Source organism: Leptidea sinapis, chromosome 6 (genome assembly GCF_905404315.1).
Source record: "Leptidea sinapis chromosome 6, ilLepSina1.1, whole genome shotgun sequence".
NCBI classification, from domain to species: domain Eukaryota; kingdom Metazoa; phylum Arthropoda; class Insecta; order Lepidoptera; family Pieridae; genus Leptidea; species Leptidea sinapis.
In genome coordinates, this window is record NC_066270.1 from 2,692,663 (window position 1) to 2,706,520 (window position 13,858).

The 13,858-nt window shown below is 36.3% G+C and overlaps 2 protein-coding genes across 2 annotated transcripts in view; one reads left to right on the forward strand and one right to left on the reverse strand.

The window, feature by feature from the left end:
* The window catches only part of LOC126964870 (adenylosuccinate synthetase), a 47,924-nt gene that overhangs the window by 25,591 nt on the left and 8,475 nt on the right, over positions 1-13,858 (forward strand). Inside the window, exons 4-9 of the mRNA XM_050808190.1 lie at positions 1,021-1,166; positions 1,810-2,015; positions 6,609-6,763; positions 8,094-8,218; positions 9,861-9,987; positions 12,250-12,370. Coding sequence (XP_050664147.1) covers positions 1,021-1,166; positions 1,810-2,015; positions 6,609-6,763; positions 8,094-8,218; positions 9,861-9,987; positions 12,250-12,370 — 880 coding nt within the window. The remainder of the gene's footprint in view (positions 1-1,020; positions 1,167-1,809; positions 2,016-6,608; positions 6,764-8,093; positions 8,219-9,860; positions 9,988-12,249; positions 12,371-13,858) is intronic.
* On the reverse strand, positions 3,284-6,467 carry LOC126964862 (zinc finger BED domain-containing protein 4-like). Its single transcript, XM_050808183.1, has 2 exons — positions 5,660-6,467; positions 3,284-5,093 (listed from the first exon to the last, which is right to left on the reverse strand). Exons 1-2 carry the CDS (start codon positions 5,877-5,879, stop codon positions 3,388-3,390), a joined length of 1,926 nt encoding a protein of 641 aa, XP_050664140.1. The 5' UTR covers positions 5,880-6,467; the 3' UTR covers positions 3,284-3,387.

Below are 13,858 nucleotides of genomic sequence, written 5' to 3' on the forward strand. Positions count from 1 at the left end.
TATTATCATAACATCAAAAATTACTTCGTAAGATATGCACCCTGCTGTCGTAATGAAATTGTTTCACAGCAGAACTGTCAAACCGTGCGTCAATAAATTCTCTCATAGAAATTATGTATGGACACATCAAAGGAAAAACAAATTTGTTGTTTTTATTTAATTTAGCAGCATTTTCCTGTTTATTCACCTTTTAAACCTTCTCTGGACTTCCACAAATAATTCAAGACCTAAATTTGCCAAATCGGTCCAGCCGTTCTCGAGTTTTAGCGAGACTAACGAACAGCAATTCATTTTTATATGTATAGATTCATTATTTAAATGAATCAACGTTCGCTCAGTTATAGTGTACTCTGTGCGCTCAGCTGACATAAAACTTTGACACCATTTTATCTGAAGAATAAGCCACCTTAAAAAATGGTGGGATTAGAGTTACACTCGTATAACTTTGTTATTCACGGGATAAGTAGTTGGTAAAATGAAGACAGGGTTATCTGAGAGTAATTAACGGCTTTTTCCTAGGAATTAAAGTTTTGATAAAATTGGACCTAAATAATAATAATAATAACGATATTGATACACTTTTACACAAATAATCTTGCCCCAAACTAGGCATACTCTGTACTATGGGAACAGGACAACGATATATTTAATACAATATACTTACTTAAACATATAAACATCCATGACTCGGATACAAACATTCATATTCATCTATATGCAAATATATATAAATGATTGCACCTACCGGGATTCGAACCCGGGACTTCTAGCTTAGTAGTTAGGGTCACTAACCATTCGGCTATATGGGTCATAAATAAATGAATTTAAGACTGACCCTATCCGTTCGTCAGCGGATGTAAAAATGCACGTATAATTAACCACTAAAAAAACTCACTGTATATCTACCATCTCATAACTGTCCTACATTGCACGACAGCTAGCTAGTAGCCAGTCGCTTGTTGTCGCGATACGGAGATTTTAGCTTTGTTTGTGGAATGCCTAAAACATTTTTGTTAACAGGCGGACGGTCTACAAGAAGCGGAGAAGGGCAAGAACTCGCTGGGCACAACGAAAAAGGGCATCGGCCCGACTTACTCGTCAAAGGCGACCCGCAACGGAATCAGAATCGGGGACCTGATCGGAGACTTCCATATATTCGAGGAGAAGTAATACTATAATAAATAAGTATTTTATCCTAGCTTTTTGGGGTTCCCATAGACTCTGCTGTCAGTCCGTCTCTTTGTATGTCCGTGGATTTTTTTCACAAACCGGAATAACTAGGCAACTGAAATTTTGACAGAGCCACTATATAATATACATTCGACGACCCATATAGCTCAGTGGCTAGTGACCCCACTTACTAAGCTAGATGTCCCGGGCTCGAATCCTGGTAGGTGCAAACATTTATATGATGAATATTATGTATGTTTTTTCATAGTAATCATGGGTGTTTATATTATGTATTTATTTATGTTTAAGTAAATATATCGTTGTCTTTCCCATAGCACAGGCTTCGTCCAGTTTGGGGCAAGATAATTTGTGTAAAAATGTGTCAATACAAAAAAGACATATAAAAATCATGTTATTAAAACCAGGAAGGCGTATTTCCTAACGCTATTGTGTCATATTTTTTATAATAGTAGGTACCTATTTAAAAAGTATATCGTTATATTCTGTACAGCGAAAAGATACCAGTTTTATAAACTTGCCGAATTTTAGCAATATCGATCTGAACGTCTTTTATTGATTGCAAACGCTGTGTAGAAAGATAATTAGTATCGACTAATTCGTAAAAAAATACAATTACAGATTCCGAACGTTGGCAGCGAACTACAAGCGGATGTTTCCGTCACTGGAGGTGGATATCGAGAGCGAGCTGATGAGGTACAAGGAGTACGCCCAGAAGATAAGACCCCTGGTCAAGGACACCGTGTCATACTTGCACCAGGAGATCAGGAGTGGGAAGAGAGTTCTCGTCGAGGGAGCAAACGCCGCCATGTTGGATATTGATTTTGGTAAGAGACAGTGTTATTGATTTTATATAATATAAATATAGAGAATAATATATAGTGTACTTTTATGCCCACGTAATCGCCCAAGTTCGGTTATATTGAGCTGTCTAGGAAGTTCGTCAAATGTCATATCAGTTCAAAAATGACACCTACGAACAAAGAGGTTAATATATTGATAAGATTTGTAAAAAAATATTTGATTTTTGTAAGTTCAATACTTACGAAACCACTGTTTTCCGAGTGATTTCCCAGCAGTGAACAGGTAAGTTAGTACGCTTTTTAATAGGTTGCTTTCAAATAACAAGCAAGTAACAAATTGTTATTGTTTAGTTCGTCCTTATTCACAATCATTATCTCTAAACTACTTCATAATTTATAAAAACAAACTTACGGAGCTGTTTAGTTTTAAATACCTAGGATGTAGTATTTTTACAAAAATTATTACAGAACAATTTCAAATTAAACTTAACAGCTTTTTGATTATCAATTACAACTCCCTTTAAAGAAAACTAATTATCGATAGAAGAAGTCCTTACCCCACGCCGTACGAATGCAAGTTCGAACTTGCCTTTGCCTAGCGCCGCCCGCGACCATCAGAGAGATACCGCCGGCACGTGGATTATAGCCTAAACACGTCATGGTTGGGTTTGGTACGGCCGGACCATAGGAGAGTCCGGTGGGCGAAGGTGGTCGCTTCGTACCAATTGGTCCGCCATCGTACTCAGTACGGTCCGGGCGGTAATAATAATAATTTTGTGCGATGGACATTGCGACATAACATCGAATATGGTCCGGTACCAGACCGCGTCCGATGGTTCGGCCGGACCAAATCCTACCAGGTTTTTAGGCTATAAAATACACGTGTCAAGACACTGAGGCGGCTTATTGTAATATTCAAGTTCATTGAATCATTGACCCTATCAATAGTTACCTAATTCTACAGTACGTTTAAATTTGCTCTAAATGAAAAGTCTACTTTTTGACAAAATCAATGCACGGAATTGGTATATCGTCAGCATATATACTAACAGTTATGTACCTACATTTACTTCAACGTTCGTGACAAGCTACGTTTTACACTCGCGATCTCTATATCACTTTGTGTTAGTTTCCACCAGGGATGTTGCAGATGCCGATATTTTCACATCCGCGGATACGGATGCGGATGCGGAGTTTAGCAGGCTCACATCCGCGGATGCAGATGCGGATGCGGATGTATAAGATATTATGTAAATAAAGTCTATCCATGAAGAATTAAAACAATGACAACGTAATTATTAACATTTTTATTGTAATCAAACATAATTAAGTACTTATTTTTATGTTAAAAATATAAGTCATGTATAATGTAACTGAACACCTTCTGTTTTTTATATCAGTAGTTGAATTTAAAAATAGGAGCATTATACTTGATGAAGAGTAGTATTGCCGCCTTTTCTGGTTCTAGTCTGTTACGCAGAGGTTCGTAAATTAATCCCGCGCTACTAAATAGTTGTTCGCTAGGAACACTGCCCGGTGGAGCAGATAAAAATCTTCGTACTATCGGCGATAATACCTTGAATTCCCCTCGATGTACACTCCACCAGTTTAAAGGATTTTCACTCACATTTATTCTTTTTTTAGTACGGTAAGCAAGTAACTCTTTTTTTAATACAGCTTCAACGCTACTATTTTCTGGCTCATCTTGACTTTCGTCTTCACTCGACGAATCTAACATCATAGCCAGGTCGTTTTTTAAGCATGGCTTTTTGTTGAAACCTGAAGTCCCTGGTCCTAGTTGTTCTGTTTCATTTTCCATGCAATCAGTTATTTTAGCCCTTTTGGCATTGGTATTAACTGATTCAAAATTGTCATTCTCAATATTTATCATTTTTAAAATGTCATCTTTAATCTTTTCTTCAGTCACCGGTGTGAAAAATTTGTGCTTATAGCGAGGATCTAAGTAGGTAGCGATGGTATATAAATTGTTTTCTCCCAAGCTAGAAAACTTTGTAGAAAGTTCGTTTTTCAAAGTCGTTACAGCCTGACGAATCGGATCAAACTCTTGCGATCTTGTTAAATATAAATAGTCATCAACTTTTTTTTCAAGCATTTGTATTATCGGTATCACAGATGAAATAAGAGCAGAAGAGCTGCTCAGTTCCCGTGTTGCTTCCTCAAAAGGTCCCAGTAATTGAATGAAACTTTCAATCATTTTCCATTCTTCTGGTAGAATAGGGTCAATTTCATTATCATTCATGTAAAGGCTCAGAGCATCCTTTATCTTTGAAAAACGCTCGAACATGTAGAATGTACTGTTCCATCGTGTTACACAATCTTGAAACACTTTCAGGTGCGGTTGATTCAGTCTGTCCTGAATTGATTGCAGTTGTTTCTGGGCAATGGTAGAGTGATTGAAATGGGTCGTAATTCTCTTACATTTTTGTTTTAGTATTTTTATGTTTTCTTGAGAACCTAAACAACTACGGATAGCCAGTTGTATCTTGTGAACAGTACAGTCTATATCATTTAATGCTGCTAATCGCGCGGCTCGTTTCATATTAGACCCTTCATCTCTGATTAGGCAATGCAGTTGTTGTTTTTTAATGTTCCATTCAGAAAGCATGTTACTGAATTTTTCAGCAACTATGTCACCAGTGTGACGGCCGTCAAATGTCTCACATTTCAATATTATCGATGATCTATCAAAGTTTTCTGCAATTCCATGGCAAGTCAGGCTAAGCAAAGAAGCGTTTGAGCTAGGATCCGACCAAATGTCAGACGTAAACGACATGTTATCAAAATTTTCGATTAATCCTTTAACTTTTTGAGCCACTTTGCTATATAATTCCTTGCATACAAAATCTGTAAAAAAATTGCGTCCCCTAAAGTTATATCTTGGTGCTAATTCTTGCATCAGTCTACGAAAACCTAGCCCTTCAACAAAATTAAACGGCAAATTTTGAAGTGCAATCATTTCTCCAATGAGTTTATCAATTTTTTTAGAATTCAAGTTATTGACGTCCCACTTCTTTTCTTTTAGAACCATTTCCTCTAATGAAAGTTGTTTCTTTGATTCTTGCAGAGGAGTGGTAACTTTATCTGAAAAATACACAAATAAATAAAAATTTTCGTTGTAAAAAACTATTTACTTAAAAGTAATTAAAAAGTGAGGACATTTTAAAACACCAGAAAACCTTTCTATCAAATGTCCAACTTATATTGCAAAAAATAAAAATAAAAGGAGTTTATTCCTTATAAATATTTATAAGAAGGAAGGATCCCTAATGTTTTCTGGCATTAACATTAAATATAGCGTGAAGCTAAACTACACTAAAAAGAAAAGGTACACTTTTTGATAGTGATAAAATTTTTGCAATCAGCCGAATAGTTTTTGAGTTAAGTAATTCACTATTCATATTTTAATATCATATTAAAAATATACATTTATGTACAGGTTGTTTTATTTTGAAACAATAAAAAAGTAGATAAATGAATTACATATATTAGTCTTTTTACAACTGACGTTTTATATGACAGCAAATAACTATAATATTGAGTGGAAACTTAGCCAATAAACCACAACTAAAACTATTCTTTTATTAAACTAACCAAACAATGCCTCAAGTAAATATTAATTAATTAAAACTATTAATTATGAAACTTACTTGCGTCAGATTTCATCTGTTGTAATTTTTTTTCTTTACTAATGTTCTCAAATGTAGAAAATTCTTCTGAGTGCATCGACTTAAGATGGTTTTTTAAAGACGACGTGGTGCGGCCCTTGCGAGAGTAGCTTTTTTTGCATATTTTACAATCAGCTTTATCCTGGTCTTCTTTATTTGGTTCAAAATAATCCCATACATTACTTTTGGTCGGTGGTGACATTGTTGACTAAATAGTTAGATAGATAAACTATCAATAACGGGAATCACACTGGAAAAATAACGAATTTCGTCATAAAACGATATTTTTTCCTACAATAAAACGTATTACCGGCGTAATATAATAGAAGTTACCCTGTGATCTTATGGATATTAGTCTTAAATAATATAAAGTTTTCTTGTAAACTCTTCTTATTTACACACTGTATCACAATAACATTAAAAATACCTATTTATCTTTATGATACGATAAGTAGTTCACTTTCACTTCACAACGCAAACAAACACGTATTTATTCACTTCCACTTGCAAGGAAAGGAACAAACAAATGATGCACTAGCGAAAACAAACAAACGTGTCGAATCTTGTCACTAATTTCTTCGCTCCCATTGGTTATTGTCACGTGCGACCGGCACGCGTCAATCACCGGCCCCGCCCAATTTCTTTCTTGTCGCTACTTGTATAATATTCGCATCCGCATGAACATTCGCATTGATTAATGCGGATGCGGAAGCAGATGCAGATGTCCAAAACAATGCGGATGTTCCGCATTTGCGGATGCAGATGCGAATGTTCGCAACATCCCTGGTTTCCACAATCTATCTAGATTCTAGACGTGTGTATATTTTAAGTTTATCGTAGTAGTAGGAATCTATAGTCTGATATGCCTTTTTGAGCCTAGATGTAGAAATGTTGCGTTAGAGTGTTATTTATTATTATTATATCCATCCAGGTACGTACCCCTACGTGACGTCATCAAATTGCAGTATAGGCGGCGTGTGCACAGGACTCGGAATACCCCCATGCCTTATCGGAGAAGTACTGGGCGTCGTGAAGGCCTACACCACGAGAGTTGGCGACGGACCTTTCCCTACAGAACTCAACGACGTGAGTATTTTTTTTTTACATTATTAACATCCCACTTCTGACACCAAGTTTTATGTGTGGGATTTTGTCTTTTAATTGGTCGGGGATCTTAATAATGAAACTCATCCGTCCGAACAAAGTGAAACTTCTTTATTCTATGTCACAGAGTTATCTTTCATATCAATATCCGTAGACATACCACAGATTTATTTATCATAGACAAATATACAACAGATAGTTGCATTTTTTTAAAAGAATGAAATTAATGATGCCCTGATGTTATTTTTGACGTGAAAGGGTGCGGGTTTTGCGGCATTATCTGCTCATTAATTTTGTGACTGTTATAGTCACAAAATTATACTGTAAATATTACTTAACAGCAGATTTTCTAAACGATCGCACGTCCTGAGATTTTTAGCAATTTGTAAATGACATAGTACAGTATTGTTTATCTTTTAAAGAGCTCAAAACGTCTACTGTGAGAGTTTCTTGTCGCGCTTCTTTTCCGTCTAACAGCGCCGTCTTTTATGAAGTGATGATGGTTTAAGTGACATCAAAAATAATTCCAAAGGAAACAATTTTGAGAAAATAAATGTTTTTTATTAATGAACCCTGACACTGGATGTTCGTCCTTTGATCGATCGAGGTCCGTGATTGTCAATCATAGACCTTGCTATTTTGTAATAGCGGGTCCTGAACCCAAAAATATAATATTGCTACAGAGCGACACTGTTTAAACATTACTGCTTCACTGCAGAAATAGGCGCCGTAGAAAAAGGAGCCTCCTACTCGTAAAACTAACTCGCGCGGATAAAGATAACTCGCGCGCTAACTGTAGTTATAGCCCGTCTTTTATAAATCTTTTTATATTGTTGACGACCCATACAGCCGAATGGTTAGTGACCCTGACTACTAAGCTCCTCTAGCTCAGTTCCCGGGTTCGAATCCCGGTAGGTCCATTTTTTTTTATGGAATAGGAGGACAAACGAGCGTACCTGTTGTTAAGTGATCACCGCCGCCCACAATCTCTTGCAACACCAGAGGAATCACAGGAGCGTTGCCGGCCTTTAAGGAAGGTGTACCCGCTTTTTTTGAAGGTACCCATGTCGTATCGTCCCTGAAACACCGCACAAGGAAGCTCATTCCACAGCTTTGTAGTACGTGGAAGAAAGCTCCATGAAAACCGAAAAAAAAAACATGATGAATATGGCTGTTTTATGTATGTTTAATTAAGTATATTGCATTAAATATATCATTGTCTTGTACCTATAGGTAGTACAGGCTATGCCTAGTTTGGGACAAGATATTTTTTGTAAAAGTGTGTGAATATAAAAAAAAATATTGTGTTCAGGAGACGGGCAAGTTGCTGCAAGAGCGCGGACACGAAGTGGGCGTGACCACGCGGCGAGTGCGACGATGCGGTTGGCTCGACCTCGTGTTGCTTAACTACACCGCGTTAGTCAACGGATACAGCTCGTGAGTGACGCATCTATACCTACTACTACTATACTTATGTTGTTATCAAACAACCAAAAAAACACGTTTTAAACAGCTACTAATTTGCATTTGTGTGTGATAGCACACAGAGCGTATTTCACCTGTCTGGCACACGAAGCATTATAATCACGGAAATTTATGAATAAAATAGGGGCGGCCAATATGTCTGAGGCATTCGTTGTGGAATGGTTTGTAGTTTTTGCCTTTCATTAAGTGATATTGTATCTATATATATAAAAATGAATTGCTGTTCGTTAGCCTCGCTAAAACTCGACATCGGCTGGATCGATTTGGCAAATTTAGGTCTTGAATTATTTGTGGAAGTCCAGAGAAGGTTTAAAAGGTAAATAAATAGGAAAATGCTGCTAAATGAAATAAATACAACAAATTTGTTTTTCCTTTGATGTGTCCATACATAATTATTTTATTTATTATATACAGTACAACATCTGTCGGGTCAGCTAGTCTTATCTATAAAAATAAATTGCTGTTCGTTAGTCTCGCTCGAGAACGGCTGGACCGATTTGGCTATTTTGGTCTTGAATTATTTGTGGAAGTCCAGGGAAGGTTTCAAAGGTGAATAAATATGAAAGTGTTCGGAATTAAATAAAAACAACAATTTTATTTTTCCTTTGATGTGTCCCCCGTCGTCTGATATTTGTTTTGTATGGACATATTTTCTATGAGAGAATTTATTGACGCACGGTGTGACAGTTCTGCTGCGAAACAATTTCATTACAACAACAGGGAGCATATTTTACGAAATAAATCTTGATGTTATGAAATATTATTGACAAATTCATAAAAAACTGTATTTTATTTATTATATACAGAACAACGTCTGTCGGGTCCAATTTGATTACCGATGTTTATGTATAAATAATATAATGTTCTTATAAGCATCTATTTAAATATCTTTGATTCTTTTTATGAAAATAAGGGACGAGACGAGAAGAGCTTAAGATTATTGAAAAACCCAAAAATTCTGAGCGGCACTACAAGTGCGCTCGTCACCTTGAGACATAAGATGTTAAGTCTCATTTGCCCAGTAATTTCACTAGCTACGGCGCCTTTCAGACCGAAGCACAGTAATGCTTACACATGACTGCTTCACGGCAGAAATAAGCGCCGTTGTGGTACTTATGATCTAGCCGGCATCCGGTGCAAGGGAGCCTCCCACTGGTAAAATCCTTGATATATAATATATAAATACAATGCACTACATTGACTATGGGGTATTAAAACACGAATGTGGGTTTATGTGATAATAGTATCACATGAGTGTTTTAATACCTAATTATCAATGATTGCATACAAGACTTTATCTGCATCCAGAACATGAATCCTCTTAAATATTCTGAAACAGTTGGCTTACTGCTAATATTAAAACAGCCAGTTCTAGTAGTAACCTAAAATCATCCATTACTGAAAGGAACTGAATTTACAAAGGATTTATGAAATTCAGTACAACATTACAACACTCATTTGGATGATGTAATGGTTATTAGGACATTGGGTGTTTTAATGTTGGCAATAAGCTAACTGTTTCAAAATCTTTAATAGAGGATTTAAAGCATGGGTGTAGATAAATAAAATTTTAACTGACACAATATTGTTACAGATTATGCCTGACGAAGTTGGACATCTTAGATAATTTAAAAGAGATCAAAGTGGGCGTGGCTTACACATTGAATGGAAAGAGAATTAACTACTTCCCATCGTCGATTTCGGAGCTAAGTAATGTTCAGGTATCTATCGTTTTAGCACCATTTTATTTAATAACCAAATTTGTTTAAGATCTTCATTATTACTTTAAAAACGGAACCGTACTTATGGAAGTATAACATAAGCACATTGAGGAATTTGCTAGAAATTGTGACAATTATAATGTTAACACGAGGAACAAACATAAAATTGTTATGCCTACTACTCGGTTAAGTCGAGTTAGTAAGCCTTTTATTGGGCGATGTATATGCTTCTACAATATGATCCCAGAAAATGTACAAAACAAATGTGTTACGAAATTTAAAAGAATTGTTAAAAACGTTTGTGTAGGAAAGGTTACTATAGCATAAACTATATAGGATTGAGGAGTTCACGAACTATGTTATTTGTATCTAATACAATTTCAATATTAACGGAGTTGAGACCCGTTGAGTTTCTTGCGTCCGGTCTTCTCAGATCTGAAGCATTTTTAACTCTTACTGAAAAGGATAGAACACTTAGAGAATTTGTACGACTAGAAAGAGTCTGTTGCTGTTAGACAACCGATAAAAAGAGGCCAGATTCAATACCTTAGTGTGCGTAAAAGCTACGTCTTACACTCGAGATTTGAGGTTGACTCAAATTAGAGGTTAACTCTACACTCTAACTTTTTTTCGACGTTTACACAACTGTCTCAGTTTATCTAGACGTATAAATTATCTAAGTATGGGTAATACAAATCGCGAGTGTAAGACGTAGCTTGTCATGCACACTAACGTAATAAACCTGTTCTTTATATAAGATAGCGGATAAAAAACCTAGTATATATTTATAATCATATAACCTATTATTTATTAAAACGTGATTTTTGTCACCTGACAAATTATGCTCTAATAGGACCGGATAAGAACTAAATTCAAATAAAAGTCGTTTAATATTTATGCGAGACGCCATTATTGTCACCTGCCAAATTATGTTGTAAGAGGACTGCACAAGAACTAAATTCAAATGAAAGTCCAGCTGTAATAGGAAATAATAGGCAATCGAATATATTTTGTTCGGCTATGCATCGCGTTAGATTATTTTTTGTTCTAATATATCAGTGTGGTTATAACCAAAGAATATATTTGTATTTTGCTGGCGCTTGCAGCTCGCATTTTCGAACACCCAAACTCGTGACTGGTTTTTTGTTTCGGGTTCGTACGCGTATATCGAGGATAAGTCACCTGATACGATGTTGTATACAGGATTTGAGGATCCTGCGTGGAAACTTTCGGGAGTTCTGTTGCACCAAGTAACGCGAGCCGCTTTTTGCTCTTCACAGAGCAAATGCGGTATCCATCGGGAAAACAACTTTATTACACCTAATTGTTCATTCAAGATTATTTGTATTTGACTCATGCCAATGTCTAAAGTTGCCTGAATTTCGCGGTATGTCACATGTCGATCTTCTTCAATCAGCTTACGCACAGCATCAACGTTTTCTTTGGTGACTGCAGTTTTTGGACGACCTTGACGGGGATCATCACTGAGCTTGACACGTCCACGTTGAAATTCAGCAAGCCAGCGATAAATTGTGGTTTTGGATGGGGCTTCATCACCAAATGCAGAAATCATCCGGTCAACACACTGTTTTTGTGTTAAACCACTTCGAAAGTCATAATAAATCATCGCTGTAGAATTTTCTCGAGTCAATTCCATTTTCTCAACGACTAAACAAGTTTGAAAAAACGTTGTGACAAGACTGAGATTTTTTTTTAAATATTTAAATGGTATGCGATTTTTAAAACCAAGGAGTTTTCAATTAAAAAGATTTCAATATGACAGGAACAGTGGAAATATTCCATTCCCGATACTTTTAGTGCAGCCCTCGTAACGCGATTTTAATATATAGCCGTTGCGAACACCTCTAACTTTTCATCAGTTGTCTCACGCGATCAAGACTATTTTTATAGATATGCTAGCTGACCCAGCAAACGTTGTATTGCCGATATTCAAATCGCGATACAAAAGTAACTGTTGATCGTAGATGGGTGAAAACAAAAAAAATAAAAAATAAAATGTCAAAAAAATTAAAAAAAAAATTTGGCGTGGTACACCCTAACATTTAGGGGGATGAAAAATATATGTTGTCCGATTCTCAGACCTACCCAATGTGCACTTAAAATTTCATGAGAATCAGTGAAGCCGTTTCGAAGAAGTTTAACTACAAACACCGCGACATGAGAATTTTATATATTAGATTATTTGTTTTACTACTGTGGTTTTTTGACGTGACACATTGTGACGACACGTTATGGTTGCAGGTCGAGTACGTGACCGTGACGGGCTGGGAGTGCAGTACGGAAGCCGTGCGAAGCGTGGACAAACTGCCGACGCAGGCGCAAATCTACGTCAAACTGATCGAGGACCACCTAAACGTTCCTGGTGAGTTTCACTTTACATTCAGCTCTCATCCTGTTCATCTTCAAGTTTACAGGATGCCGGCTAGATTATGGGTACCACAACGTCGCCTATTTCTGGCGTGAAGCAGTAATGTGTAAGCATTACAGTGTTTCGGTCTGAAGGGCGCCGTAGCTAGTGAAATTATTGGTCAAACGAGACTTAACATCTTATGTCTCAAGGTGACGAGCGCAATTATTGTACTGCACAGAATTTTTGGGGTTTTCAAGAATTTTGAACGGCACTGCATTGTAATGGGCAGTGCGTATCAATTACAATCAGCTGTACGTCCTGCTCGTCTCGTCTTTTATTGGCATAAATAAAATACAGCTTGGCGTTACAATGGCGACGATAAATATGATTGCATTGATCTAACATGCAAGCTGTATTACCGAGTTCCTGTACGTCATCTCTCTAGGGCTACACGCGCTCATCAACTTTTTGCCTTAAAAAAGTGTCGTACAAATGCTGGCATGCGCTCTCCAATTCATAGGATGGTCTCATACTATAACCAAAACTTCCTTGACATTGACATACTAGAAACAAGAGTGGGAAAGAAACTGATATTTTACAAGTTGCATAAAATAATTTCGTAATCTTTGTGACTAATATTGTTATATAATGTGGATAAGTTTTAATATATATATTTGTATGATTCTATGTATGTGTATATGTGTGTATTTAAAACCTTTGTGATAAGGTGAGTTTAGTGAATTTGTTTCTCTAACACAAATAAGTAATCTGTGGATAACTTAGTTGATTATACATGTATTTATATTGTAAGAATTGTAATTATTAAGTAAGATGTCATGTATAGTTGTTTGTTGTTCCTAATAAATAAAATAAAATAAATAAATAAATAAACCTACGGGTAGAACTACTAAACACGTTGGTGGACAGTAACGGTCACAGGCGTCTATGTAGCTCAAAGTGATACGGCAGTACGCCTGTCGACGTCTGAGTTTTTACTTGCATAAAATCAGTACGCCAAACGACGACTGATTTTCCATACTATCATAAAGAGCGCCATGTTGTACTGTCACCACAGGTATAATTAAGACTTTAGTACTGTCACAACACAATTTCCAAAAAAATAGCCAAATAAAGAACGTTCATGCTCATATTCACGTCTTTTGTGGTCCCCTCCCTAAGCACACTACGCGTCATAGTTTCATACGATCAGTCGAGTAGTGCGCCGCTGCGGTGTTCCGACATGTCGCTAAATGTTTTCGCGCGCAATTTTTATCTAAAAAGTAACTTCTGTTTGTTTTCCATGAAATTTTATTGTTGTTTTATTAAAATTTTAATTTTATTGTATGCCTAAGCATACTAAATACTAATTAAAGTCTAGTTGCAAATCTAAACAACGTACTTACGTTGATAATGTTTGTTGTAAACCCGATTTTGTTGTACTAAATTTCTTTTTGCAAATATCTCGAGACTCGTATGAAAATGAACAGACACTTCAAGACC

Bases quoted from the DNA above. Each gene is read 5' to 3' on its own strand.
- LOC126964862 (XM_050808183.1), bottom strand. From the start codon at position 5,879: ATGTCACCACCGACCAAAAGTAATGTATGGGATTATTTTGAACCAAAT. The intron at 5,094-5,659 runs GTAAGTTTCATA...TGTATTTTTCAG, and splicing joins ACAGATGAAATCTGACGCAA to ATAAAGTTACCACTCCTCTG.